Source organism: Petaurus breviceps, unplaced genomic scaffold, assembly GCF_028583685.1.
Source record: "Petaurus breviceps papuanus isolate PSGF00001 unplaced genomic scaffold, PetGlider_PUasm1.0 189, whole genome shotgun sequence".
NCBI classification, from domain to species: domain Eukaryota; kingdom Metazoa; phylum Chordata; class Mammalia; order Diprotodontia; family Petauridae; genus Petaurus; species Petaurus breviceps.
In genome coordinates this window covers 51897047-51921768 of record NW_027185809.1, presented here as the reverse complement: position 1 = coordinate 51921768, position 24722 = coordinate 51897047, and the positions used below count along the sequence as shown (strand labels likewise).

The 24722-nt window shown below is 34.3% G+C and overlaps 1 protein-coding gene across 4 annotated transcripts in view; it reads left to right on the top strand.

Moving 5' to 3' along the window:
- Positions 1 to 24722, top strand: part of EML5 (EMAP like 5) — a 190976-nt gene that overhangs the window by 84615 nt on the left and 81639 nt on the right. For all 4 annotated transcript variants that reach the window (XM_069092388.1, XM_069092391.1, XM_069092390.1 and 1 more), the window contains 3 exons: positions 1639 to 1732; positions 6575 to 6675; positions 18089 to 18291. In XM_069092388.1, coding sequence (XP_068948489.1) covers positions 1639 to 1732; positions 6575 to 6675; positions 18089 to 18291 — 398 coding nt within the window. The remainder of the gene's footprint in view (positions 1 to 1638; positions 1733 to 6574; positions 6676 to 18088; positions 18292 to 24722) is intronic.

Here is a 24722-nt window from a genome sequence, read left to right as displayed (position 1 = left end):
CAAGTTGAAAGTAAATTGTCCTTTTGACATGGAAGCCAAAAGCAAACAAACTCTAGCGTGACACTGTCTTGATAGGTCTAGATAGTTACTAGGAATAAAGAGATGATAACTCATTCTATTGTACTCTGCATTAGTCAGATTGACTACACCTGGAGTATTTGTGCAGTTTTGCCTGCCACCATTTAGGAAAAATATTGATAAACTGGAGAACATTCAGAGGAGCTGGGCAACTACAGTGGTAAAGGATGTTGATTTCACGCATGTGAGAATCATTTAGAGAAAAAGGGTTTGTCTACTCTAACGAAGAAGTCTTGTGGACAAAATAGTTATCTTAGATATTTGAAAGGATATCATATGGAAAAGGGATTAGAATTTTTCTGTTTCAGTGAAAAGGCAGAAACAGGCAACAGATAAAAGTTACACAGAGACAGATTTAAGTCTGATACTAAGTAAAGCCTTGCTAACAATTAAAACTAACCTAAACTGGAATGGCCTGCATCTGGAAGTCTTCACGTAGAAGATAGATATCCAGATGTTGGGCCTTCTCTAATGATTATAAACTGAACTAAGTGGCCATTGGAGTTCCTTTCAATTCTGATATTCTGTGATTCACTGACAAAACCTTTAGAATTTTTGAAAATTTTGTATTTTACAGTAAAACCACGAAGCCCATGGAAATGAGGGCAAAGAAAGATAGTAAATAGAAAGTGTTAGAGCAAGAAACTCTAAACTAGTACTTTACCCATAAATTTCTGTTGCTCTTTGTTTAGTAACAATATGTTATCTATATTTAAGGACTTTGCCACAAGTTAAATAAATAAAATATTTTGAAAAACCACAAGGTTAAATACAGTAATATGACTAGTGGTATCATTAGGGACCAGACAGATTGTTCATGGAATTGGAAGAAGAGCAGAATTTCAGGCCACCTGAGTACTTTCTATCAGAGCTATTGTATATATGTAGATGGTGGGATTGGACGATTTTTCAAGTTAACTTGAATGTCATTTGGAACTTGACAGTGGTGACAGCTAAAATTATGGATTTTGAATGGAAAGCAGTCGAACCATGTATATGAGTTCTGTCTTTTCCTTGGTTAACAGTATAAAATTACTGAAAATACTTAAGATAGTTGATATTTGTGAAAGGAAGGAGTAGTATTCCTTTTGATAGCTTTAATTCTTTTCCCCTAGAGAATGGATATTGTCCTGAAGTATACTTTTTTTTTTGCCTTTTCCTCTCACTCTTTGTTCACTGCTTTCTCCCTCTTCAGTTTTCTATTTTTTTCTTTTTCCTTCCTTTCACTTCTGAGACCTCATATCCCAAAGTGATGGATTATTAGGATTGCTAAGGTCTACCTTAAAGAGTATAATCAATTGATGTAAGGAACTTTTGTGTGGTAATGTTCAACTTTCCTACTAAACCTGTCTTAAACCCTGGTTCCTGCTTGCAGTTTATATGTGTGTGTGAATATATATATATATATGTATATATATATATTTATATATTGATACACACATTAAAAGTCTGTAATGAATATCATAAATTCAGTTCTCTATTGATATTAGAAATTTCACTAAATATATTTTTTACTATCAAATAATGAACATAAATCCTTTTTTCTCTGCTTTTTTTAAGCGGATGGCAAACGTTTGGCTTCAGTTGGAATAGATGATAGTCATACTATTGTGTTATGGGACTGGAAGAAAGGCGAGAAACTCTCAGTTACAAGGTAGAGAAAAGACTGAAATAATCATCAACATCAACAACACTCTTTCGTGAAATGACTTTGGACAAGAATGTGCATTTAACTAGAGCTTTTTTAAAGACCAAAATAGAATTTTGTTACTACAAATACAGCATATTAGTATATATTTCAAATACTTTTTGCATATTCGTTCCATTTTACCTCTGTTTTCAATTTTTCCCATCTTCAAGTGTTTGTAACTCTATTGTTATGGGTACTACCTGCACCAGTGCAAATTGCAGCCCCTCTGCTCATTTCAACAAACATATAATAAGCATTTATATCTAAGCCATTGAGCTGGGCAGCAGATTGTTAAAAACAAAAAGGAAACCATCTCTGATCTACAGAATATGTATTTTCCTGAAAGGGGGAGGGGATACAGCCTTTACACAAGTAAGTAATCTGAAGAGAAAACCTGTGAAAACTTGAGACCAGAGAGGCTGCTACAGAAAGATATGTTTGCTTCTTGGAATTCTATAGCTGTGATTGCTTTCCTTCCTTTGAGGACTATAAATGAATTGAGCAAGCATTTGCATATTTATACATAGCTTTATCTTAAGAGAACAAGCCAAAACCACCGCCCGACATTTTAAAATTGGCTACTATCTTGTATACGTATATACTTTACTTGGTTGTTGCTTTCACCCCTGAAGCCAGCCAAGAAGGTTTCACCCTCTTTCCCCAACTATAACTTTATAAATCAGTGTCTGTCTAGACCTGAATAACCTCTTATCCCCTGAAATAATAGATAAGATCCTACTCATTTTCCTTGCTAACCTCAAGTAAATGAAAAGACTATTCCGATCCCATATTCTCATTTTCCTTAGTTACTGTGTTCAGAGATCCTGAAATGTAGATTTGAAAATGAAAGTAATAGATAATACTTTGCTCCCCACCAATTACCACCCTGTAACCTATCCGGACAAGCGGTGAGCATCTCTATTGTACATTAGAGACTGAATTTATACAATAGGGAGAATGCTGGCAAGTCTTCTCGGAGGGAGCTGCCTCTTCTCACTTTATGCCAGTTCTCACTTTATGTAAAGATGCATTCTGCAAATTTGACTCCCACCATGATGGGGGGGGGGCAAATTGGGGTATGTGGTGTGTGAGCAGCAACTGCAATCACTGGTGCAGCCCTGAGCCAAGGGTCCTCCACTCTAGGTGCTGGAGCCACTTGACTGTGGTTGGAGCCCCAAAGGGGGAGGGGTAGGTCTGCAGAACTGGCCACTTAATATAAATGAAAACTAGCTGTATTGCTGTGATCTAGGTGAAGATTAGGATTAAAGCATCTTTCCAATCCCTTTGTCTAGCCAGTTTTAAAGAATGTATTTTAATCTGTTCAGGGCACATAGTTCTTATTTACAGACTTTCCTCTTTCCCTCTTCTCATATCGAAGTTATGTTACAATAAAATCATTTGGAGAGACAATTGCTACCAAAAGTGGAAATCAAAATGGCAAGAGAACATGAGGCTTCTATGTATCTTGGCTTCTTTCTTGCCTTCTTCAGAGGCCATATTTTCCAACACAGTTTTCACTACTCTTACTTATTGTCACCTTTCCATAGTAGCTACTAAGAATTAAAATAAATATTTTTTTCAGTTTGGAGGATCTTACTGAATTCTTCATGTATTTTCTTTACCTGTTTATCCTCTGTACCACATATTAATCCATAAACTGCATTTACTTTAATTATCTTTTTTTCAGATACTTATTATGAACACTATGAAACAAAGATGACCAAGAAATTATGTTGCCTTAGGAAGCACAATAAAACCAGCTTCACCAGTTCTTTTATTTCCTTATTCAAGGAGAACCTTTGAGCCAATTTTGCTTTAATGTCTCTTTGTTTTCATTTGTAGCATTTATGTTCAGAGTGATATAATTTAATTCTGTTAGTTTTACAAATACTAACTGGTCATTGGACAAGGATCACACATTTAGAGTATCAGAAACTACATTAATGTTTATAGATCCTGTAGAAGTCAGTACTTAATCCTTAGTGGATCAAAAAACAAAGTGGATAACAAAAAATAATTATATTAAATGCTAATTAAAACAATATACAAGAATTTATGAGATGCTATTCAAGCAGTGCTTAGGGAATTTATATCTATAAACTCTTCACTCAAGAGAGAAAAAATAACTTGTATATACCTAAAAAGCTAGATAATTAGAAAATTAATAGTCCTCCCTCAAAAATTACATATGTAGAAAATTTTTAGGAATCAAAGGAAAAAATAAAATTGCAATAAAAAGACTATGAAGATAAAAATAAGAGCTAGGTTTTTTTTAAAGCCTCATAAAATGGACAAACTAATAGCTCATTTTACAGAGGGGAAAAAATTAGAGCTGGAATTCATATTGAAAATCATCAGAACCCATTATGCACAAATATATGCCAACAAAACAGATTTTTTTTAAAAATGGATTAATTTTTGCCAAAATATAAAATATTCAGATTAACAGAAGAAGAAATAGAAAATCTTAACCTATTCTCCAAAAAAAAGATATTGAGCAAGCTATAAATGATCTCTCAGAGGGTGAGAAACCATGATGTACAGATAATTTTACAAGAAAACTTTGTCAGTTATTTAAGGAACAATCAAACAGTATGCAACATAAACTGTTGGTGTAGTCTGAGAAATATTTTACCAAACTCCTATCTGTGAGACAAAGATGGGCCTTTTACCTAAACAGAGGAGAGGGGTGAAGCGGAGGGGGAAAATTTTAGAACGATATTAGAGATGCTCAAATATTCCAATATATCTTAGATCTCAAAAATATGAATATTCCATCCAGTGAATTAATATTTAACCCATTCTGTGTGACTTGTCCTCCCCTAAATTCATCAAATATGGATATACCTAACATGCTGGGATCCTTCTTTACTTTTCCTTGATGTTTTAAGGATACTTTGGAGCTCACGAACTTTCTAGCATATAGCCCTTCACTATCTAAGAGAAATACAATGATTAGAAAAAGTGTATCATATGCTGACTACTCTTAAACCAAAATCAAACAAAGGAGCTCACTAGACAGCAAAATGTAGTACAGTCCTCAGGGATAAATGCTAAAGAAGTATGGAGTTGGGGAGTGGTAAGAGAAGTTCTTTCCAGCGTAACCTCTTGCAATTGTTAGTACCACCATCTTCCCAGTTATGTAGGCCCAAAAGCTTTCCAGTAATTTAAGACTCTGCCCTTTCCTTCACTCTTATCCTATCAGTTAATAAGACATGTCTATTTTACCCTTACAATGTCTGTCACATCTGTCTTCTCTGTTTTATTCACTGCCACTATTCTGTTATCCCATTTTACCATTCACCTGAATGGAAGCTATAACTGACTTTTTTAACTGGTCTCCCTTTCTTCAGTCTGTTCTTTACTCATATCCCAAAATAATGTTCCTTGTTCTTAGCTCTTACTGCTCTCTGGAACAAAAAAATGTTATTTGTAAATGATTTTCATACAAACTTAACATAGGGTAGAGAAAAGCTAGCACAATCTGGACTTGTATGTGTAGTGACTGAGGGATTAAGAGTTAAATGGCGGGGGAGTAAAGCAAACTCAACCTCAAGCAAGTTCTAAAAAATACTCAAAAGTATATGAAGAGGTAATATTCAAAAGAAAAAATACAACTGACTATCACTTTTAAAATGTTCATCTCACTATTAAAGAAATATGAATTAAAACATCTTTGGTAGACCTCATGTCTATCAAATTGGCAAAAATAATTAAAAGCAACAAAACTTAGTGTTTGATAGAGTTGTAGAGAAACAAATTTATATACTCGTTCATTGCTGGTGGAATTGCAAACTTGAGGAATCTTTTGGAGAGCAATTTGGTCAGTCAGAGTCCTAAAGATAAGTATACCCATTGACCCAATAAATATTTGAGGTATGTCCCAAAGGTATTAGCAGAAATTGAAAGTTACATGTTAAAATATTTTTCAAAGCAACACTGTAACTTTAAAAAATTCAAAGCAGCCAACAACAGATTTTTTAGATTGTTATATTAATGTAATGGAATACTATAATGCCAGTAAGATAGACAAATATGAAAATATAAAGAAGTCTTTTTCAAGACCATTATTAAATAATACAATGTGAAAAAGCAGAGCCATTAGAATAATGAAAAGAATGAATGGACAAAGAATCTTGATGAATAGATAGGAATAAGATGTGGTATGTGTTTAGGTGAAGAGTTACAAAGCAAGTTCATTGCATTCAATGTTAAGTTTTTAATTGAATATGGGAAAAACTTTTAGCTACTTCTGATTCTTGTGTGATAAATATTCAAACTTCTTGGTCTGGCATTTGGCTCTCACTGTCTGACTCCAAACTCCTTATCTGGATTTATCTTAACATGATTTCTTCCCGATATCTTCCCCCTCCCATTATCACCTGCTGAAATTCTTCTTTCAGCAACCAGTCTATGTACTACCTCTTGCCGGATCTTTTCAGTTGAATATGATTGTTTCTTTCTCAGATTTTCTTAGAACACTTTGTCTAGATCTCTCTGTTACCCCTATCGTATTCTGGATCACAGTTAGTTGCTTTCCTTATCTGTAAAATGAGGATGATAACACTTACCTCATAGGATTGTTGTGAGGATCAAATGAAATAACATATGAGAAGCATTTGCCAGCCTTTGAGCACTACATAAATACTAGCTGTTATCATCATTTTTATTACATGTCTTTTCCAATGTATAATTTATTGAGTATATTTTTGTATATTTTTTGGATGCTAGTTCATGTTTATTGAATTCTTAGGAGAGATATTGTTAAAAAAAAATAAAAACTAAACATGTTGGGTTTTGTTTCAGAGGAAATAAAGATAAGATTTTTGTTGTGAAAATGAACCCATATATGCCTGACAAATTGATTACGGCTGGTATTAAACACATGAAATTTTGGCGGAGAGCAGGTAAGGAAAGGCATTTTTTTCTTCTGATGTTGTTTAGAAAATTTATATTCTTGATAGTCCCTGGTTTTCTCCTATTCATTTTAATAACTGGTTTAAAAACATTTTATTTGCATTTTGAACTTTTTACCATATGGGAAACATTGCATATTTGCAAGATGTTGTATAATTTAGTAGTTAATCATGACTATATAGCATAGTAGAACATTATTGGAATTAATATTTACATGTAACCTAAAATCTTAAGGTTTAATGACTTACTTATGGATATACTAAGGAATTCAGTGATACTGTTATTAATATACAATAATTCCAAACCCTAGTCCAGACTTTATGGTACTTTTTTGCCATTTGTAACTGTTATATATAAAATGTTCTCATATCTTAAATAATCTTACCTCTTTAACAAATGCCAACTTGTAGAATGAGTGGTGGGTAAAATCCAGTAAATCTAATAGTACATAAAAAAGTATTGAAATTGTTGACACATCAAGTGCCTATTAAAGAAAATGAAAACTTTTTCCTCTTTTATGCCTTTCTAAATTATTTTTGGGACTACTAATTATTATTGAATTCCCTATGCACAACACTTCCTCTTTCATTTCCAAGACTTTGTAGAAGTTGTCATCTCATCCAGTAGTCTGGAATGCTGTTACTACTCTTTTTCCACCTCTTGGAATCCCTCATTCTCTTCAATGCTCACCTTGGGTATCTTCTTCTTATTATTTTTGCTTTTTGGAGGGGGGAGGGCAGGGCAAGTGGGGTTAAGTGACTTGCCCAAGGTCACATGGCTAGTAAGTGTGTCAAGTGTCTGAGGCTGGATATGAACTCAGGTCCACCTGACTCCAGGGCCGTTGCTCTATTCACTGGGTCACCTAGCCGCCCTGGGTATCTTCTTCTTTAAAAGGATTTTCCTAATTCCTCTACTTATCAATGTGCCATCACAATTACTGTGTATTTATGCATATTTTGTTTTTATTGATTGAATAAAAAGAGAGGATCACTGAGTTGGGCATGAAGTTAAAAGACAAAACAGAAATCTTGAAAATTAGAAGAGAAATGTAAAACTTCAAAAATAAAAATACTATTAAACTGAGAACTTTGGGAAGTAACACAATTTTTAAATCATTAGCTAATCTGATCAAGAAGCCAGAATGTGAGTTATTAAACCATATCAGACACTGTATACTGTATACAGCAACACAGTAAAGCAAAAGAGAGTGACCAATTAGATAAGAAAACAAAACCCCACAATATCTTTGTTACAAAAAAACACATCTAAAAAACAAAGACATTAAGAGAATAAAAATAAGAAGGTGGAATTTACTTTGCTTCAGATCAGTTTAAAAAGCAGCAGTTGAAATCATGCTAATCAGACAAAGCAAAAACAAAAATTCCCAATGTAGAGACAAATTATATTATGGTGAAGGGAACCATAGGCAACAAACCAATAACAGTATTAAATTTATATGCTTTAAATGCCATAACATCTAAATTTTTTAATTATTTTTTTTAGTTATCAGGCATTCATTTTTTCTCCTTTCTACCTCTCTCATCCACTGGAAAAAAAGATTAGAGAAAACCCTGATATTATAAAAATATAGTCAAGCAAGACGAATTCCTACATTGAGCACATCCAAAATGCCTTTCTAAGTCTGAATATTTAGTCAACTATATTTTAATTATGAGTTATGAGTTTAATTATGAGTTAAGCATTCTTTATCATTCCTCGGGGTCGTGGATGAGCATTCAGTTGATAAGAGGCAGGTCCTTCAGAATTGTTTGTGTATGTTTCTTAGAGTATAAATTGTTTTTCTGATTCTGCTCATTTTACTCTGCATCTATTTATATGTCTTTCCATGTCTTTTTGAAACTTTTTCCTAATTTCTTATGGCACAATAGTATTCCATTACATTCATATGCCACAGTTTGTTTAAACATTCCCAACTCATAGGTAGCCCTGTAGTGTACAGTTCTGGCCTCCATAAAAAGAGCTGTTTTAAATATTTTTGTATGTACAGAACTTTTTTCCTCTTTAGTATTTTAACTGTTTTTCATCACAACTAAATTCATAATAGAACTATTAACTGAATGATAAGAAAACATAGATTGTAAGACAGTGACGGTAAGACACTAGGTGGCACAGCAGATAGAATGTTGGGCCTAAGTTCAAATTCAGTCTCAGTTATTAGCTGTGTGACCTGGGCAAGTCGCTTAACCCAATTTGCCTCAGTTTCCTCAGTTGTAAAATGAGCTGGAAAGGGAAATGACAACCACTCCAGTATCTTTGACAAGGAAACCCCAAATGGGGTCACGAATAGTCAGATATACATGAAGTAACTGAACAACAGAAAAGACAATAATAGTAAGAGATTTTTAATTTTCTTCTCTTGGGTTTATACAAATCTAAAAGAAAGATTTTTCAAAAGGGGAAATTATAGAATTGAACAAATGGCTAGAAAAACTAGAGCTAAAATGTTTTCTGAATGGGACTATTAAAGAATATGTTTTTCAGAACCGAATGGAACTTTTACAAAAATTGACCATGTTTTAGGGCACAGAGATATTGCAAACAAATGTATAAAGGCAGAAGTAGTAAACCTATCCTTTACAAATAGTAGTAAAATAAACCTAGGAATCAGTTGAAGGAGCACAAACAAAAGATACAGGTGCAAATGGAAACTTAATAAGAACTTCCAAGTGATGATTGAATCAAAGAATAAATCATAGAAACAATTATGTGAAAGACAGTGATACTATACCAAAATTGAATGCAGCTAAAGCAGTCCTATGGGAAAATTTTTATTTATAAAAACATAGGAAAAGATAGGATTAATGAGCTGAATATGGATTTAAAAAATTGGAAACTCAACCAAAAAAAACTTAAATTAAGTACAAAAGTAGGAGGTATTGGAAAATTAGAGAACAGATAAATTGAAAGGCACGATGACTAGAAAATTTAAGCAGAATTAAAACTGTTTGTTTTGGGAGTTTTTTTTGAAAAGACTACCAAAATTGATAAAATGTGATTAAAAATAAGAGGAAACAAAATCAATTCAGTGAAATAGCAAATGGAAGAGGTAAAATAACAACCCAAATCAGAAAAAATAAAAAGTCTTATCAGATCATAAAAATGGGATATAGCAGCTATTTTCATGGTGGTGAAGAATTAGAAATTGAGGGGATGCCTTCAATTGGGGAATGGCTAAACAAGTTGTGGCATATGAATGCAGTGGAATACTATTGTTCCATAAGAAATGATGAGAATGCAGGCTTCAGAAAAACCTAGAAAGACTTACATTAACTGATACTGAGTGAAGTGAGCAGAACCAGGAGAACATTGTATAAAGCAACACAGCAACATAGTGTGATGACTAACTTTGATAGACTTAGCTCTTCTTAGCAATGCGAGGATCTAAGACAACTCCAAAAGACTCATGATGGAAATTGCTATCCACATCCAGAAAAAGAACTGTGCAGTCTGAATGCAAATGGAAGCATACTGTTTGCACACACTCTTTCTCTCTCTCATTTCTTCTTTCTGGTGGTTTCTCCCATTGATTTAAATTATTCTTTACAACATAACTAACGTGAAAATATGTATAATATGAATGTATATGTAGAGCCCATATTGCACACCATCTTGGGAAGGGAGGTGTAAAGGAGGGGAAGAAAGTTTGGAATACAAAACCTTATGGAAGTGAATGTTGAAAACTAAAAATAAATAAATAAATTTTAAAAAAGAATCATCAGAACCTACTGTGCAGTTGTATGTTAACAAATCCAAGAGCAAAAAAGAAATAGGAAATTTCCTTCAAAAATATAAACCACTTCTAATAATAAAAGACCAAATAGAGGTCTTACATAATCCAGCGTCATTAAAGAAATAAAACTAGCTGTGGAGAAACTATCAAAGGGGGTAATGGAGGAGGAAGACTCCTGATTTATTTAGGTGAGTTTTGTGAGACTTTCAAAGAATAGTCCAGTAGTACACAAAAATTGAGAAAGCAGTTTGCCAAATTCCTTTTATGAAACAAATATAGCACTAATACCTAAGCTAGGGAATTTTATTTTATTTTTTAAGCAATTGGGGTTAAGTAACTTGTTCAAGGTTACACAGCCAATTATTTCTGGGTGTGGTGCTAAGTATCTGAACCCAGATTCAATCCCAGGTCATCCTGACTGTGGGGCCAGTGCTCTTACTCACTGAGCCACCTGGCCGCCCCTAAGCAATTGGGGTTAAGTAACTTGTTCAAGGTTACACGGCCAGGTGCTTCTGGGTGGGTGCTAAGTGTCAGAGCCTGGATGCGATCCCAGTTCATCCAGACTCTGGGGCCGGTGCTCTTACTCGCTGTGCTACCTGGCCACCCCAGCCAGGGAATTTTAAAGCCAAGAAGTAGAGCTACAGAGATGTACCCTTGAGTATTGATTTAAAAAATAAATAAAACTCTTTCCATCCAAGAAAACAATCATTATGACAAAGTTGTGCTTATCATGGATACAATGATAGGTCAACATTAGGAAAACAATCAACAATTATATTAAAAACAAAATCATTTAAAACCACATGATTATCTCTACAGGTGCAGGAAACCTGCCTTTGATAAATTCCAGTACAATTTTATGTAAAACTCTTCAAAATGTAGGCATAAAGGGATCTTTTTAAAATGTAAAAAGTATTTTCTCTAAAACCAAAATTAAAGGATGGGTTACCCATCCTTTTCATAGATAGATAGATTGAAAACGTTCTTAGTCAGCGGCAGCCAGGTGGTACAGTGAGTAAGAGTGCCGGCCCCAAAGTCAGGAGACCTGGGATCAGTTCTGGCCTCAGATACTTGGCACCCACACAAAAATAACTGGCTGTGTAACCTTGAGCAAGTTACTTAACCCCGATTGCTTTAAAAAAGAAAAGAAAAGAAAAAGTTCTTGGTCAAACAAGGGATATTGTCAATATTATCACAGATTAATTGACAGCTTTGATTATGTCATATAGTTGAATCTTTTTTGCAGAAACAAAATCATTACTATTAGAAATAGATATAAAACAACTGGAAAAATCTTTTCAGTAAATTTGTATAATAAAGATCTGACAATGAAGAAATAGATGTATGCATATATAAACACAAAACATACATATGTGTGTGTGTGTGTAGTTTAAATATATAAGAACAAGAACCATTCCCTAATAGATAAAGGATAAAGTTCTGAAGAAACGGACTTCTGTAAGTAAATGATAAAGGATATGAAGAGCCAGTCTTTAAAAGAAGAGAACAGTTGATCACTAAGTATTTAGTGGCTACCATGTGCTAGACACTGTGCTAGGCATTGGCATATGAATTACAAAAATATAACAGTCTCTTCTCACAAGGAGCTTACCTTCTAATGGAGGAGATAAGTATTTATTAAAATATAGCATCAATTTAAAATTAATACATACAAATGTGTATCAGGTAGTTAAATATAAAGTCATTTGGGAAGCAGGGCATTGATACTGGCATTGATTCATGCAAAAGGTGGTACTTGAAGTACTGCATCTTAAATGAAGAGAAAGGCTGTATGAGACAAGTGAGGAGGGAATGTATTCCAAGCCAGTGCAAAGGAACTGAGATGGAATATGTAGCATCATGTGAGGAGCAGAGAGATGGCCATTTGGGTTGTGTTGTAGAATGCAGGAAGAAAAATAATGTCCAGGGAGTCTAGGAAGATAGATTAGAGTCAGCGTATATAGGCCTTTCATATTTTAACAGAGGAGTTCAGATTTTATCCTAAGGACAATAGGCAGCCAGTCAGTTGATTAAGGAAATAATATTTGTGCTTAAGAAAGACTTTGGCAGCAATGTATATGGACTAGAATGGTGAGAGAATTGAGGCAGAGAGATCACTTAGTGGAAACTGTCACAATAATCTGGAAGAAAAATGATGAGAACTTGCATCCAGGTAGTAACTACGTGAATGGAGAGAAAAGATTCAGATGTAAGAGAGATGGAGATAAAAACAAGAAAATTTGGCAACTCTATCTTTCAGGTGCTAGAATAATGGCAAGATTACAAACACTGACAAGAACTAGAAAGGTTTAAAAGATGGGAGGTTTAGTGAGGAAGGGTAGTAACTTTAGTTTTATAAATATCAAGTTTAAAATGTCTCTAGGACATCCATTTGGAAATGTCCAATAGATGATTGGTGACATGGCACTGAAGATCAAGGGAGATACTCGGACTAGATATATAGATAGAAGACAACCATATGAAAAAATTATCCAAATAACCAATAATAAGATGCAAATTGTAACAACTTTGAGGCTCTACCTTTCACCTATCAGATTGGCAAAGATGACAAAAAAGGGAAATGACAGTTCTTGGAGGGATTATAGGAAGACAGCTACAGTAAATCACTGTTGGTAGACACGTGAATTAGTCAAACTATTTTGGACAGCAGTTTGGAAATCTACCCACATCACTAAACTCTGCATACCTTTTGATCTAGCAATTCCATTACTAGTCATAAATCCCAAAGAGATCAAAAGATAAAAAGGAACCATCTGTACAAAATTATAGTGGTACTTTTTGTTGTAGCAAAGAACTAGAAACAAAATGAGTACCCATCAGTTGGAGAATGACTGAACAAATTCTGCTGCATGCATGAAATAGAACGGAAGAAATTAGTTTCTAAGCAATAACATACCACAGTAAGCTCCAAGTAGGTAAATGACCTAGATAGCAAAGATAATATCATAAATGAATTAAAGGAGAAGGGAAGAAGATTCATTTTAAAATTATAGATTGGGGAATAATTCTTGACCAAATAATAGAAATTATCACAAGTTCTTTGTGCAGAGAAGTAGAAATTGATACCCATAAGTTAAGGAATACTTAAATTATGGTATTTGAATTGAATAGGATGGAAAAAAATTTGTTTCAGACCAATAACACACTACATATACTATTTACAATAAGTTCTAAATTAACACATGATGGAGATATAAAGGTCCCCACTATAAATAAAATAGAGAAGGGAAGGAGAGCTTTCATAACTTGATGGTAGTTGACCAAGTAAGGTATAGAGATGATTTTTAAATTGTGCCAGAAGAAATTATGAAAGGGTCAGATTCAGAGAAACCTAGGAAGACATGGGAACTAGTACATGATGAAGAGGGCTGAACCAGGAAAACAGTTTGTACAATGACTATAGTAATTTAAAGGAAAACTATTATGAAAGACTTAAGAACTCTGATCAATGGAATAACTTATCAGAATTCCAGAAGACCAATTATGACATATATTTCCCACTTCTTGGCAAAGAAGTATTATGCATTAGGTACAGAATGAGTTGAAAATTTAAAGACATAACCATTCTATAAATTTATTTTGTTTGACTCTGCTTGCTACGAGGTAGGGCTCTTATTTGAGGATGGAGTAATGGGTGTATAGTGATGCATCCCTCCAAAAAAAGAAAAAAATCCATGAAACTTTTAAAAATTGACAAAGGAGCAAAAATAAAGTTCAGTTGGGGAAACTGACAAGAAGGGCAATGGTCGTGCTATTGTTTTTTATTTAATATATACTTACACAAATTGTACATAATAGACAATAATAGTTACATATGCAGTCATCTTTGTACGTTACAAGTAGCTGATGGCACATTAGACAGAGTGCTAGGCCTGGAGTAAGACCTGAGTTCAGATCTAGCATCAGATTCTTTTTTTTTTTAAAAGCAATAGGGGTTAAGTAACTTGCTCAAGGTTACACGGCCAGTTATTTCTGGGTGTGGTGCTGAGTATCTGAGCCCGGATTTGATCCAGGTCATCCCGACACTGGAGCCAGTGCTCTTACTCGCCGAGCCACCTGGCCGCCCCTAAGCAATTGGGGTTAAGTAACTTGCTCAAGGTTACAAGGCCAGGTGTTTCTGGGTAAGTGCTAAGTGTCTGAGCCTGGGATTCGATCTCCAGGTCTTCTCAACACTGGAGCCGGTGCTCTTACTCACTGTGCTACCTGGCCGCCCCTGGCATCAGATTCTTACTAACTGTGTGACCCTCAATGAGTCACTTATGGTCTTTATTACTTCAGTTTTTCTTATCTGTAAAAGGAGGAGTTTTATTCATGGCTTTTAAAATCTCTTCCAGATCTAAATCTTTGATCCTGTGACCTTTTTGAGATGTTCTCTTGCCTTGGTTTCTGTAATACTATACTGTCTTTCTTCTCCTTTTACCTCTGATCTCTTTGTGATTTCTCTTCTTTACTCATCACCCAGATAAAGAATTTATATTTATATTATATTTGTATTATATCTACATTTGGAGGACTCAGATGAAGGATCAGAAATTTAGAGCTGGAACAGTTTTTAAGGGCCATTCAGTCAACCTTCTTATTTTACAGATGAGGGAAGTGGTGAATAGTCATGATTTGCCTCAGGTTAAACAGCTAGCATGTGTCTGAGGCAGGATTTGAATTCAGATCCTCTAGACTCCACACTTGTGTCTCCTGTTCACAGTACCACCTAGCTAAGGTCATGGTCAACAGGGTTATATGCTTGAAGGGGAAGTCAGGGAGTATCAAGACTAAGAAAAAGCATTGGATTCAATTGTTATGTCACTGGTCTTCTGTTTGTATATTTTTCATCTTTGGAAATTTCATCCATTCATGGTTTCAGCTATCAAATTTTTTAGAATAGCAGCATTCACATAAACTGTATACTATTTCCATTTATCCACCTGTATTTTCCTAAAATAGCTCTTTTCCCCCTTTCTTTATATCTTTCCATATCTTCTGAGATAGAGAATTTAAAATGGAGCAACCTAGATATTTAAATGCGTAGTAATCAAAGGTATTAAAAGTTTGATTATTGTGTAATGAGCTCTGCCTAATCCCAAGAACATGAAAACCAGAATAGTTTAGTTCAGTATAAGTATGTTTAAGTCATCATATATTTGACTTTCCTTATTTTACAACAGCCAAATAATGATTTTATCAGAAGATAATTCTATGAGTATTTGACAGTTAATGAACAAATAGGATTTATAAGATCATGAATTCAGAGAGCCTTTGAAGTTATCTAGTCCAATTTTTCTCATTTTAGATATGAGGAAACTGAGGTCCAAAGAGATTACATGACTTGACTGAAGGTATATAAATACTCAGAAACAGAGTTCCAAATTCATTTCTCTTTCCAGTTACTTAATAGCTGTTTGATCCTAGGCAGGACCTCTTGAGACCTTGTTGTCCTCCTCTGATGATATCAGTCATCTTATAGAATTGTTGTGAGGGTCACATGAGAGAATATATAATTCAGCTTTCTCTTGTAGTTTTAGAGGAATTATCAGTTTCCTGGAAATGGTTCAAGAATTCAAATCCTTACTTTAAATTTTGACATACAGATAGTTATGGTAGGTGTTTTTTTTTTCCCTTGGTGGACCATTTATTCTTACCCACTGAGGAAATTTTACTTACAGAGATATCTTAGAAGCTGTAAGAGAGGTTTCTCTCACAGTGGTGGGTTGCTCTGCTGTGCTAGTGAGCAGGATTGTTACTCTTATTTGTCCCCACCCTTTTGTTTACCTGTTTTCTCCTCTTACCCAGTCCCTTGACCTGTCCTCTCAGGCATCACTTTCCAGTTCTTTCCTTAGTTCTTCCACAATAGATGGGTTATTTTCAAGGTGGGAGGAGTAGAAGATGCGAAAAAAAGTAGTGAAGATACTATACTGAATACCAGTCTAGCTAGTCAAAGCATATCCATTCCCCACCTCAAAATCAATTTCTTAGGGATATCTAGATATAAGGGTTTTCTTTTTGCTCTGGGAAGTTGTAAAAAAAAAAAAATGAATGAATCATTCTATTTCTTTCAACTCGAAACTGTTAGCCAAAGAAATACTCTGGCTAAATAATTCATTTGCAAATTTGTCTATCTTTTCTCTTGCATTCTAATATCCTCTCTCAGCTTCATTGGAACAAGGATTTATATGGTTTAGCAATGCAAAAACACATTTATTGTAGTTTCAGGCTTAAAAGACAAAGTAAAAACAGAAAGGTAAACAAACTTTTAAGAACAGATAAGTTTTGGGACACAGACAGATACTTCCTTGGGGAAAGGGAAAAGGCAAAATAGAAAAAAACATCACCTTGGTTGTGAGGTCTGAGGGGGTTTTAGTGATCCAACATCCATCCCTATACTTCTAGTGTAGAGTGTAACCTACATATCCCTGGTCTAGAATCTGGCATTAAGGATAACTGGCATTGCTTCCCTTTACATTTTCTTCTCTCTGGGTCTTCAGCTCTGCTGATTGGCAAAGGAAGCTGCTGTCTCTCTCTTATTTCTGCAGTTCAGCCAGGACCAGCATGTTCTCACTGTGATTTTAGCAATCCTTTTTTTAGGATGCTAACTTGTCACTTAACGTTAGACCTACCAATCTCATCCTAAAAGCAAACTTTTCAAGGTTGAAGAAGTGGAATGTAGGGATCATTTCTGTCTGAACCCAGAAGACATCTCCCTCCAGCATCTTGCTCTTCTTTGCAGTGCCAAGATAGAGCTGCCTTTCTATTTCAATTTTTTGTTTTACCTAGGAAGGAAACATCATTTGGTGGGATTTTTTTGTGCTTAAAATTTTTTTTCAAGAAAGTTTAGGTATTGGCGAAATAAAATATGTTCATTATAAAATTAGGCCACTTTTTTTAGTTATATCTGTGATATTTTTACTTGAATAGCTATTTTTCATGAAATGATGAACTTTTAGACTTTAGTGAGTTTATATTTATAGGTAAACAACTTTAGAAGTACATCGATTACTTTGATTCTTTCAAAAGGTGCTATTGATTTTCCCCTTAATATATCATTGTTAGCATTTCTTTCAGAAGCATTGCTCTTTAATGCCAATATGTTATTTGTAATCCCAAGTTTTAAAAGGGCAGATAAAATTACCTATGGGTTGTAGTGGTTTTTATTCATGTTATTAATATGATAATGTTGGAAAACAGTCATTGGCCCCCATTCCAGTTCTTACATACAGACTAAAAGTATCACTATAAATACCTGAATAGGATTAGACTAATCCTAAAAGGTGATTTAACAATGATGTTGATTTCAATTATTTTGTTGGTAAAAACTAGATTTGGATTTGGATTTTTTACTGTAGAAACTTTTTTATCCCTGCTTGTGTACCTAAAGTTTGTGTGACAGTGGACAAGTTACTTCATTGCTCTAAGTGTCATTTTCTTCCTCTGTTAAATAGTTATAATACTGTAATAGTACTTTATAGAGATATAGCACTTTGTGAATATTAAGTGACATAAAAATGTTAGTTATCATAAATTGATTTTTAATGCTGCCTAGTGTTTTTTTTTGTATAAAGAATGAAATTACAGTGGTTTCTAATTTTATAAATTTTAAAAGTAATACTTTAATAATAAGATTTTTCATTCTAAAATAGGGGGAGGATTGATTGGGAGAAAAGGCTACATTGGCTCCTTGGGGAGAAGTGACACAATGATGTGTGCAGTGTATGGCTGGACTGAAGAAATGGCATTCTCTGGAACTTCAACAGGAGATGTGTGTATCTGGAAAGACATTTTTCTCATAAAAACTGTCAAAGCACATGATGGACCAGTATTCAGTATGCATGCTCTGGAAAAGGTAAGTAAATTGTCATTTAGAAGGATATACACTTCTATCTTCTCATTAATTAATGTATGATGAGTGATTCTGTAAATAAAGGAGCAGCTCCTTTGCACTGACATTGCCACCCAGTACTAGTAACCACTCTGGGAACTAGAGAGTCGACAGGAAGTAGATGGATTATTTCTTGGCATGTTGGCCTGCCTTACTTCTCTCAGTTCTTCACAATTTTTTGTACAATAAATGAAGTTATTATAGAAAAGGATTTTCTCATGTCATAGAGTAGTATTGACACTCAAATGCTCATTCTCATTGAAAGAACTTCATTTAAAGGAGATATCATTATTACCTATGGCAGCCAGGGAAAAAGCATAGAATATGTACATATATATATATATATATATATATATATATATAAAACATACATATGTATTCACACATATACTATATACATGCATATATATTTAAAATACTATTATAAATGCCTACATTATTATATACTAAACTGTTTTCAGTAACCCTAATTCTACTTATTCATTCATTCATTCATTTGTTTGTTTGTTTGTTTATTTTAAAGTAATTGGGGTTAAGTAACTTGTTCAAGGTTACACGGCCAGGTGTTTCTGGGTGGGTGCTAAGTGTCTGAGCCTGGATTCGATCCCAGGTCATCCCAGCTCTGGGGCCGGTGCTCTTACTCGCTGTGCTACCTGGCCGCCCCCCTAATTCTATTTATATAATAATTTTCTCCTCCATATTTTCTCCTCCATTCCTTATCTTCCTCACTATTGAACTTCTAGAAAGAGAACTTTCCACTTGACCAAATTACAAAGTCTCAGAATTGGAGAGGACCTCAGAGATAACACGTCTGCGATCAGGAATCCATTTTATAAGGGTCTTAATAGGTAGTGATTTAGTATTTTCTTGGGGGCTTCTGCTGAGAGAGCCGAGCTTACTTCTTGAAATTGCTTATACCACCTTTGAATGCCTGTAGTTTGGGGGTGGAAGCTTGTTTCTCCTTCTTTTGAACCAAATTCTGTGTCACTCTGTAGCTTTTAGTGCTCCCAGTCCTATATTCTGTTATCAAGTAAAACAGATCTGGTTCATCTTCCATATGATGGTCCTCTGAGTATTTGGAAAACTACTATGGCTTAGTACATCCCAGGACTTCTCTTATTCAGGCCTAGTCATCATTAGTTCCTTCTTTCAAGTGATATATTCCTTATAGTCTTTGCCATCTTGAGCGTCTTTATCTGGATATTCCTCCACTTAACAGCATTTTCTTTAAATGCAGCTCTCAGAATTAAACACTTCAAATAGCTGAAAACAATATTAAATAGCTATGGTCTGACCAGACCCAAGAAAATCTGTGTTCTTTCTACACACTAGCCTCTCAATATAAAGTTATAGTTCTTGGACACAAAATTATATTGTTGATAAAAATGCTTAGCTTCTCGTGCACAAAACTCTTTTATTTTTTTTAAACTTCTGTATAGCAGTGCCTACCCTTATTATGCTTGTGAATATGATTTTTAAACCCAAGTATAACCAGTTATCTCTATTAAATTTTACCTTTAATCTTATCACATTCAGACTATCATTCTATCTTGTCAAATTCTTTTTGGATTATGACTCTCTTTTCCAGAATCTTAAATGCCCCTCTCAGCTTTTAATCATCTGCACATTTGATATGGATGTTATTTATGCCTTGAAGTGATGGTTAAAAGTTTAAAATAGCACAGAGCCAAGGATGGATGCTATGCACACTCCACTAGATATCCGTCTCTTTATGGGTTTTCCTTCTAACTTCCTATATATACACATATATATGAGTATATCTATAGATATATACAGAAATATAAATATATATCCATACACACATAAAATATCACTGACAACATTGAGGACCTACAAAGCATCCAGGGCAGAGGTAACTAGGGTGAGGGGTATTGAGATCATGATGAGTAAGTATCACTTGAAGGTACTGAATATGTTTGTCTTAAATGGGGAAAGTGCAATTTTTGCCTGAGTGTTTTAGTGGCTGTCATGGGAAGAAAGACTTATTCTGTTTGACTCCAGAAAGCAGAGCTTGGAACAATGGGCAGAGGTTAGAGAGAGACATATTTGAATTTAAAGCAGGAAACAGATTGTTGACAGTAAGAGCTATTGAGGGGTATAGTACAGTAGACTGCCTTGGGAAGGCATCTTCTTGTCATGTTCACATCATCAAGTGGAAGACAGATAACTACTTGTCAGAAATGTTTTAAAAGGATTCTTTGTTCAGTGCAAATTTGACTGGGTGACATCTGAGTCTTTTTTCCAACTCATATTCTTCCGTGTGATTGTGTGTAATTCATATGCTCGTGGGAGGGGGGGGGTTACAAATTGTAACTCTTCTAGGTTCACTTTTATTTAGACTTAAAAATTTTTTGTTACTACAGAAAATTTTCAAGCAGATGTTTTCTTATAAGGTTGCTTTCTTAGTGTTATTGAGATTATGGAGATCTGATAAATTACATCACAAAATAGTGCTATCTGAAAACCAACTCTGTAATGGCTGCTCTTGAAAATGATTCGGGTATCAAAGTGGGATTGAATTGGGAAAGCAATTAAGTAATTAAAATATATAGGATAGCTTGTAGTTTTTTTTGGTTTTCTTTTTGTTTAAATTTCTCTTCTGATGCTTTTCTAAAAAATTAATTTAAAAGTTTTTCAGTCAGCAAAAATATAACTTTTCTCTCATTCCTCCACACAAACACTTTTTAAGAAAGAGAAATAAAAACACTATATAAAAATGTCTAGCTAAGCAAAACAAATTCTCCTTTGGTTCTGCCTTTTTAACAACAAAAAAGTTGCAGTCTTTACTCTAAGGCCATCACTTCTCTATCAGGAGGTGGATATTGTGTTTCATCATGATTTCTCTGGAATCATGGTTGGCCATTACATTTATTAGAGTTCTAAAGTCCCTCTAAGTTGTTTGTCTTCGCAGTGATGTCATTATTATATAAATTTTTCTCCTTATTTCACTTTACAAGTTTTCCCAGGTTTCTCTGATACCATCTTATTCATCATTTCTTATTACTCAATAGTATTCCATCACATTCATATCTCACAATTTGACCTCAATTTGATGGGCACCTGCTCAGCTTCCTATTCATTGCTACCACAAAAAGCTGTTAATAAATATATTTCTACATATTGGATATTTTTTTCCTTTTATCTCTTTGCAGAAGAGACCTAATTCCTGAAGAAAAGACCAGAACTGAATAGAAATTTTGATTTTTAAATTTAAGATTCAAGAGAAGTCTAAAAAACTAAGTAGGAAAAAGAAAACATAGATTAAGTAAGATTAAACTGTTTGTATACATTTCTACACAGGAAGATAATACTTGTAACTCTTTTTTTTTTTAAAGCAATCGGGGTTAAGTAACTTGCTCAAGGTTACATGGCCAGTTATTTCTAGGTGTGGTGCTGAGTATCTGAGCCCGGATTTGATCCAGGTCATCCCGACACTGGAACTGGTGCTCTTACTCGCTGAGCCACCTGGCTGCCCCAATACTTGTAACTCTTAAGAACCTTATCACTATTAGGGCAGTTAGAAGCAGTTTATATAGATGGAGGGCACGTATGTGAGGTGACTTTGAAAAACCCAAAATGGGTGAGAAAGAGGAATACATTGGCATAAGGGGGAAGGGAAAGGTAGAATGGGGTCAATTATCTCTCACAAAAGAAGTACAAAACAGCTATTACAGTAGAGGGGAAGATGGGGTGGGAGGGTCAATACTTCAGCCTTACTTTCATCATAAATGGCTCAAAGAAGAAATAAAAAACACTCAGTGTGGTATGGAAATCTATTATTTATGGGAAAATGGGAGGGGGAGGGACATAGACGGAGGGACTGATAGAAGGGAGGGCAGATTGTGGGAGGCATTGTTCAGAAGCACAACACTGGTGAGGAGAGGCAGGGTAAAAGGAAAGACAAGGATGAATGGGGAAAATAGGATGGAGGGAAATACACAGTAATCATAACTATGAATGCACATGGGATGCATTCACCCATAAAATGGAAACAGCAGAGCATATTTAAAAACTAGAATGAAACAGTATTTTTTTTTTGAGGCAGGGGGGGAATCAATGTTAAATTACTTGCCCAGAGAAAGATTAAAAATTAATTGGAAACTAAATAATCTAATCCTAAAGGATGAGTGGGTCAAAGAGCAAATCATAGAAACAATAATTTCATCAAAGAGAATGGCAACAGTGAAACAGCATATCAGAATTTATAGGATGCAGCCAAAGCAGTACTTTGGAGAAAAAGTATATCTCTAGATGCTTACATCGATAAAATAGAGAAAGAGGAGATCAATGAATTGGTCATGCAACTAAAAAAAAAAAACAACAGAAAAAAGAACAAATTAAAAGTTCCCAGTTAAATACCAAATTGGAAATCCTGAAAATCAAATGAGGGATGAATAAAATTGAAAGTAAGAAAACTATTAAACTAATAAAATTAGGAGCTGGTTTTATGGGGAAAAATCAATAAAATAGCATTTCACTCTTTATTTTGGTTAATTTCATTTTAAAAGGAACAAAATCAAATTATTAATATATATTGTTATCAGTATCAAAAATGAAAAGGGTAGGACGAAGAGTAAATTAAAACAATTTATTAGGAACTATTTTGCCTAATTACATGCCACTAAATATGCCAGTCTAAGCAAAATGGATGAATGTTTATAAAAATATAAATTGCCTAGATTAGCAGAAGGAAATAGACTACTTAAATAATACCACTTTAGAAAAAGAAAGTGATGGGGCAGCTAGGTGGCGCAGTGAGCAAGAGAGCCGGCCCCAGAGTCAGGAGGACCTGGGATCGGTTCCAGCCTCAGATACTTAATACCCACACAAAAAATAACTGGCTGTGTAACCTTGGGCAAGTTACTTAACCCCAGTTGATTTATAAGGAAAAAAAAGTGATCAAACTATCCAAGGGCCAGATAGATTCAGAAGTTAATTTGCCATAGATTTAAGGAACAATTAATTCCAGAACTACATAAAGTATCTGAAAAAATAGGCAAAGAAGGAATCCTATCAGATTTCTTTTACAGCACAGATATGGTGCTGATACCTAAACCAGGAAGAGACAAAACAGGAAAAAAACTATAGATCAATTTACCTAATGAATATTGATGCAAAAATTTTTAATAAAATACTAGCAATGAGATTAGTAAATGCCTGTAGTAATATAGTGTTTGGTAAGCTGTCATGTCCAAACTTTTGGGACAAGAATTCAGTATTTGAAAAAACTGCTGGAAAAACTGGAAAACAGTTTGGAAGAAAGTACTTATAGACCAATATCTCATACAATATATTAAAATATGGTCAAAATGGGTACATGATTTAAATATAAAATTGATACTGTGGGCAAATTAGGGGAGCATGCAAGTTTACCTATGAAGTCTGTGGATAAGGGAGGAATTTATGACCAAATATGAGATAGAATTATAAGATGTAAAATGAGTAATTTTTATTATATTAAATTTAAAATATTTTGCATAAACAAAACCAATGCAACCAAGATTAGAAGGCAAGAAAAAAGCTGGGAAATAATTTTTACAGCAAGTGTAAAAATAAAGATCTCATTTTTCAAATTTATAGAGAACTGAGTCAAATTTATAAGAATACAATTCCCCAGTTGATAAATGATCAAAGGATATGAATAGGCAGTTTTCAGATAAAGAAAAACTATCTGTAGTCACATGAAAGAAATGTTCTAAATCAGTTTGATTAGAGAAATGCAAATTAAAACAACTCTCAGGTACCTCACACCTATCAGATTTGCTAATATGACAGAAAATGAAAATAATAAATGTTGGAGGGAATGTGGGAAAATTGGGACACTAAAGTGTTGTTAGTGAAGTTGTGAACTGATCCAACTCTTCTAGAGAGCATTTTGGAACTATGCCCAAAGGGCTATAAAACTGTACATACCCTTTGACCCAGCAATACTGCTGCTAGGTCTGAATCCCAAAGAGATTTTTTAAAAAGGAGGGAAAAGGACTTATTTGTACAAAAATATTTATAATAGCTCTTTTTGTGGTGGCAAAGAATTGGAAATTGAGGGGGAAACCAATCAATTAGGGAATGACTGAATAAATTATGGTAAATTATTGTGATAGAATATTATTATGCTATAAGAAATGACAGGGAGGATAGTTTTAGAATGTTAATGGAATGGGAATTTAAGATCTTCCCTGCCCCTAGGCCCTTTGATAGGCTTAAGTGCACCTGGAGCCAGTGGCAGGAGGCTTGATTTTCAGGAATGTCTATACCTTGGTGCTGTGTGATTGGGCAGTGGGTTAAGAGGGTTATGACATTCTCTGAGCCAGGAGAAGGCTATATATACCCTGATGTGAGATTTTGTTTTGGGGCTTACTTTGAGAAGTGTTGTG